This window comes from Limulus polyphemus, unplaced genomic scaffold (assembly GCF_000517525.1).
Source record: "Limulus polyphemus unplaced genomic scaffold, Limulus_polyphemus-2.1.2 Scaffold2742, whole genome shotgun sequence".
NCBI lineage: Eukaryota > Metazoa > Arthropoda > Merostomata > Xiphosura > Limulidae > Limulus > Limulus polyphemus.
Window position 1 is genome coordinate 111165 of NW_013668352.1, and position 6672 is coordinate 117836.

The 6672-nt window shown below is 33.4% G+C and overlaps 1 protein-coding gene and 1 long non-coding RNA gene across 2 annotated transcripts in view; one reads left to right on the forward strand and one right to left on the reverse strand.

The window, feature by feature from the left end:
* The first annotated feature begins 1707 nt into the window (after positions 1 to 1707).
* Positions 1708 to 3517, forward strand: LOC111087847. The gene is made up of 2 exons (XR_002612468.1): positions 1708 to 2830; positions 2906 to 3517. It is a non-coding gene; the product is annotated as an uncharacterized LOC111087847 (long non-coding RNA).
* LOC106467796 (protein Wnt-5b-like) overlaps positions 2824 to 6672 on the reverse strand; it is a 37164-nt gene continuing 33315 nt past the window's right edge. Inside the window, exon 4 of the mRNA XM_013928174.2 lies at positions 2824 to 4016. Coding sequence (XP_013783628.2) covers positions 3558 to 4016 — 459 coding nt within the window. The 3' untranslated portion in view covers positions 2824 to 3557. The remainder of the gene's footprint in view (positions 4017 to 6672) is intronic.

Genomic DNA, 6672 nt, shown 5'->3' on the forward strand with positions numbered 1-6672 from the left:
AAACCTACAATGTTAGGTCTATGTTGACATCAAGAACCATACAGTGTTAGGTTTATATTTAGGTAATGAACCCTACAGTACTAGGTTTATATTTACATCAAAAACCCTACAATGCTAGGATTATATTTAGATAAAGAACCCTACACTGCTAGGTTTATGTTTAGATAAAGAACCCTACAGTACCAGGTTTATGTTTAGATAAAGAATCTTAAATTTCTAGGTTTATGTTTAGATAAAGAACCCTACAGTACCAGGTTTATGTTTAGATAAAGAATCTTAAATTTCTAGGTTTATGCTTAGATAAATAACCCTACAGTGCTAGGTTTATGCTTAGATAAAGAACCCTACAGTGCTAGGTTTATATTTAGATATAGAATCCTACAGTTATAGATTGATATTTAGATAAAGAACCATACATTGCTAGATCTATATTTACATAAACGACCCTACAGTACCAGGTTTATATTTACATAAATAACCCTACAGTGCTACGTTTATGTTTACATAAAGAATTCTATAGTGCTAGGCTTATGTTTACATAAAGAATCCTACAGTGCTATGTTTTTACTTAAAGAAAGAACCCTGCAGTGCTAGATCTGTATTTACACGAAGAACTCTACAGTACGAGATTTATGTTTAGATAAAGAATCCAACAGTACCAAGTTTATATTTAGATAAAAAATCCTACAGTGCTTGGTTTATATGTACATAAAGAATCCTACAGTGCTACGTTTATGTTTAGATACAGAACCCTGCAGTGCTAGGTTTATGTTTAGATAAAGAACCCTACAGTGCGAGATTTACGTTTATATAGAGGACCGTACTTGCTAGGTCTATATTTACATAGAGAAAACTACAGTGCTGGGTTTATATTGAGATAAAGGACCCTACAGTGCTAGTTTTATATTTAGATAAAGAATCCTACAGTACCAGGTTTATATTTAGATAAAGAATTCTACGGTTCTATATACGTGTGCCTGTGGAAGTTCTCCAGAGGGGACATGTTTGTATCCCCATGGCATTTCTTTGTTGTTATTATTCACTTCAATAACTACGATTTGTATATGGTGTATTTCTGGCAACTTCACTGGTAGTGTTCCCACCGTAAATATACGGTAAGTGTCTGGCTATTGTTTTACAGTAACTACAGTTTATATATTGTGTATTTCTAGCAACTCCGCTGGTAATGTTTCCACCGTTAAAATATGGCTATTGATTACAACACCTTCATTACGTCTCAGCTCAAGTTATGTTGCCTAGTCAACATTAGCCTTAATGGATAATTTTAGTTTAAGTAATTTATTTTGATAAAATAACTTACTTTTCGTACAATGTATGAACATTGAGTTAAACTGATAAAAAAAAAGAAGAATCCGTTTCTTTTCTACGTGGGAGAGGGGGTGGATCCTAAATACGCATCGAAAAGGTGACTAAAGTCATGACATTAAAAAAAAAAAACTTATTTCCGCTTGGGAAGAAACTGAAGTCACATTAATAGTTTTGTTTGATTTAGAGCAAAACCACAGTGGGTTATTTGCTGTGTACACCGCGAGTATTCGAACCCCAGATTTTAGCGCTGGAAGTCCATAGAATTATTACTGTTCCACCAGGTGACCGCATCAATGTGAAGTGTACAACGATAAATATAAGTGAGCGTATAGTGGCCATCGTTAAAACCAGTTTGAGACATTGAAGATTTAATAATAACTTTATTAAACAAGAATACACATGCAAGCAAGAAGGTAAATATTGTCGAAGGGACTTGAATTGATTATAATGTCAGATTATAGGAATGGTGTAACTATCGATGTCACTACGTAACTTCTGTTGCCAATATGTAACTCCTGGTATCAAACTTAACGTCTTGTGTCACGATGTAAGTTGTAGTGTTAAGACGAACTTCTGATGTCATAATGCAGCTCCTGGTGTAAGACGTAACTTTCAGTGCCACAATATAACTCATGGTGTTACGATTTAGCATCTGGTGTTAAGACGTAACTTTTACTGTCAAAATGGGTCCAAGAAGTAACCTATAGTGTCACGACATAATTCCTGATGTCACAGTGTAATTACCTGTTTAAACATGTAATTCATGGTTTCAGGACGCATTTCCTTGGGTCAAGTCCATTTTCTTCGCTATCAAACGTGAACAAAATTAACCTCAACTACATGCTACATTAGTTTTCATCATATTATATACATATATGTTCTTCAACAGAGCTTACATAAAATAAAAAAAAATCTTATGCTACCACATCAAGGTAAATTAATTTTGTATAAGTTAAACCGTAAGTAGTTTCTTAACCTAACTATAAAGTTTTTAGTGTCATCCTCCCAGCGCCACCTGTCTTAAAAACACGAAACATCATACACAATACTGAAGAACGATAATTGATAAGTTAACTTTTCAACATATGCAAATAAAATTCTCTATGACAATCTTCTTCATTTCGGGATATTTAAATACTAGTAACTAATATACATACCACCAGAAACTACTGTGACTTGGCTTTTTGTATTAACACTTAGGATTTGAATCCCATAATCCTACGAAGCTCCACTTCATAGTTCTCTACTGAATTAGTTTATTTGTTGATCCCTCCAAAGCAAGCTCAAGCGGACGTTCCCACCATACAGACTGATTTTATGTAAACATCCTACATTATCTAAGTTCGTCAACCTTTCTAAAGTATGATGGTAATAATACTTTCATCCCACCTATCCAGAATACACTGACTTCCTTATATGGGCAGGCATTGCGATATAAAGTAAAACACGTCCATTTTTGTTAAGTTACATTTAATGTTTTAAAGTTAAACTTAACTTTAAGGTTTAAAGAGTCTACTATAATAATTCAATATTATATCGTGTATACTAATGGTTGAAAGTGAATTCCCACTTTGAGATTTAAAGAGTCTACTATAATAATTCAATATTATATCGTGTATACTAATGGTTGAAAGTGAATTCCCACTTTAAGGTTTAAAGAGTCTACTATAATAATCCAATATTATATCGTGTATACTAATGGTTGAAAGTGAATTCCCACTTTGAGATTTAAAGAGTCTACTATAATAATCCAATATTATATCGTGTATACTAATGGTTGAAAGTGAATTCCCACTTTAAGGTTTAAAGAGTCTACTATAATAATCCAATATTATATCGTGTATACTAATGGTTGAAAGTGAATTCCCACTTTAAGGTTTATAGAGTCTACTATAATAATCCAATATTATATCGTGTATACTAATGGTTGAAAGTGAATCCCCACTTAAGGTTTAAAAAGTCTACTATAATAATTCAATACGTTATATCGTGTATACTAATGGTTGAAAGTGAATCCCCACTTTAAGGTTTATAGAGGCTACTATAATAATTCAATACGTTATATCGTTTATACTAATGGTTGAAAGTGAATCCCTACTTTAATGTTTAAAGAGTCCACTATAGTAATCCAGTACGATACATTGTGTAGAGTAATGGTTGAAAATGAATCCCAACTTTAAGGTTTAAAGAGTCTACTATAATAATATAACACTTTATGCCATGTTTATCTACTTGCACGTGTGTCGATCCACAACCTTTGTGCACGTTTTACATTCGACGTAACAACACCAGTGAAATTTACATTTGCACCTTTCTTTCAACACTGCCTTATGGGTGTTATACCCTCTACCACAGCACATAAGGTTACAGCCATCTGTGCCTGGAGCTGTGCGGTTACACTCGCGGCCATAAGTACCCAAGGATCCTGTAGTGTGGTTTTTAACACAGTAATCAGGGGACTCCTCCAGGTAGACCAGGTCCTCCGCTGTGGGAATGTTAAAATGGGGATTTTTTAACTGTAGTTTTCCCCGTCTGTTTATTCTCACTTCAGTGGCACCGTCGTATTTATCCTTTAGGTGGTCCCCGACCTCACGGAAAGAAGATAACTGCTGCCAGCACGTGACCAGAGAACAGGAACCGGAAACGCCGTGACACTTGCACGTGACTTTTGTCTTTCGAATTACAGCCTGTAAAACACCACCATAATGCTTAACATTTTCATTTGACTTAGGATTTGGATAGGAAAATCAAAACTATTAAGCTATTTCAAATTAAAACTTATCGAATAAAGTATTTTAACTTGTCGCTTTTATAATTTCACACCTATATAATCATAATTTTAAGAGAATATACCTTGATGCAGAGGACGAGAGATTGTAAAAGCTGTTATGAATAACACTCTCGTGCTCTTGTGTTGCAAATACTCTTAACCGACGTTTGGAATATTTCAAATTCTGAAGTTACTAGCATGTCTTTGAACATGCGCGTGATCTGCTTATATAGTTTAGTTGAAAATATGCACAATTCAAATTAAATTACGTTTTACTAATATTCCTCTCGAATAACCGTTTTTATTAGGTTAATCAGACGAACTAGTTGTGTTACAATGTAACTACATTAGGCCTAACGAGACTATATGAAGCCTACATTGTCTAATTCTAGGATTAGAACATCTTGCAAACGACTGAAAAGAACATACAAGACACTAATAAAACATAGGGAGTCCGTTTAATGACGTCGTTTGTGTATGTCATATCCCAGCTAGTCTGAAGAGCCCCTGTACTGGGTGAAAGGCCTCGTCGGCAATAGATATAGCAGATATAATATTATAATACACTATTTTTTTTTTACTTTCACTTGGAAGACTTTATTAATAACAAGCTACAGGTGATGTGTTACAAAGCAAGAATGTGAAACCTATGATGTCATCTTTAAGCCTCGTTTTGGACAATCTATTAAGAAACTACCAATGTACGTGTGTCACAAACAGGTCTCGATTTGACAGTTGATCATTATAAAAGTGTTAGTTTTATATTTAAACAAAACCGAAATGTTCGACATCTGCAGTACACACCAATAAAGAGTGATGTTAGTTTTAGCACAAAGCTGCACACTGTACAATCTGTGCTGTATCTGCAACGGGTATCGAAACACGAATTATTGTGTTATTAAACCTGAAACTTACCGCTGATACACCGGGAAACTAACGTTAAGCCATAAAAAAGCAAGAAAAACATTGCAACATGGGTATTTGCTCATCAACAACCCAGGAAAAAATATATAATTTATCATGTTAAACATTGTATTTCACACTGCATGAAAACCTGATTATAGTTTCAAAGATCGTGTTTTCAGAAAGTTTGATTTAAGAGTTATATTGGAATAAACGTTGTTCATCGAATGTCTTTTTTTATTTCCTTTACTTATTAGTTTTACTGTGGTATAATTGGTTATTATGTTAGGTACAGGTGCAATACGTAGTGTTAAGCTTGATGTAATTGGTTATTATGTTAGGTACAGGTGCAACACGTAGTGTTAGACTTGATATAATTGGTTATTATGTTAGGTACAAGTGCAACACGTAGTGTTAGACTTGCTATGATTAGTTATTATAAATCAAATGTCATTAAAGATAACACAAAATATCTTGACACCAATTATAACATTTCCTTCTTTGCTATAATACCGGTAAAAATTATTTACGAAATTTTATCCGAAGATAATTTCTTGTTGAGGAAATGGTTTTAAGCTTAACACTACGTATTGCACTTGTACCTCACATAATAACCAATTATATCAAGTCTAACACTACGTGTTGCACTTGTACCTAACATAATAACCAATTATATCAAGTCTAACACTATGTGTTGCACCTGTACCTAACATAATAACAAATTACATCAAGCTTAACACTACGTATTGCACCTGTACCTAACATAATAACCAATTATATCAAGCTTAACACTACGTATTGCACTTGTACCTCACATAATAACCAATTATATCAAGTCTAACACTACGTGTTGCTCTTGTACCTAACATAATAACCAATTATATCAAGTCTAACACTACGTGTTGCACCTGTACCTAACATAATAACCAATTATATCAAGCTTAACACTACGTATTGCACTTGTACCTCACATAATAACCAATTATATCAAGTCTAACACTACGTGTTGCACCTGTACCTAACATAATAACCAATTATATCAAGTTTAACACTACGTGTTGCAACTATACCTAATAATAATAACCAATTATATCAAGTCTAACACTACGTGTTGCACCTGTACATAATAACCAATTATGTCAAGTCTAACACTACGTGTTGCACCTGTACATCATTTATTCAACAATCTGCATGTTATAAATGAAAAACAAGACAAAATCACAATATTTACTTTAAAAATTTAACCACGTCCGCTTCATTTAGTGGGTCGTGCAGGTGTCTTCACTGTATACAACGCATTTAATAAGGTTAATACCACGTATTTTTAGGGTTAACGCCACGCATTTTAGACGAATAGCTTAGAGAACATTGAAGTATAATTATTTGATTTAACCCAGCGAGAAATTAAACCAGATACGGAATATTTAGGACTTGTATGATGAGATAAGAGTACCACAGAAAGCTAATAATTGCCATCTTGTATAATAACATTTTTACTTAATATATAAAAATCTATCTTTTAACACGATTTATCATAAAAATTGTGTTAATTTTTCACGTATTTCTTTCTATTCTTAGAGTTCACATGTCACTGTTATCATTCAAAACAATCTCTGGCATGTCTCTGGTGATCAGTGAATCGAACAAAAAAAATATAATTAACTCATGTC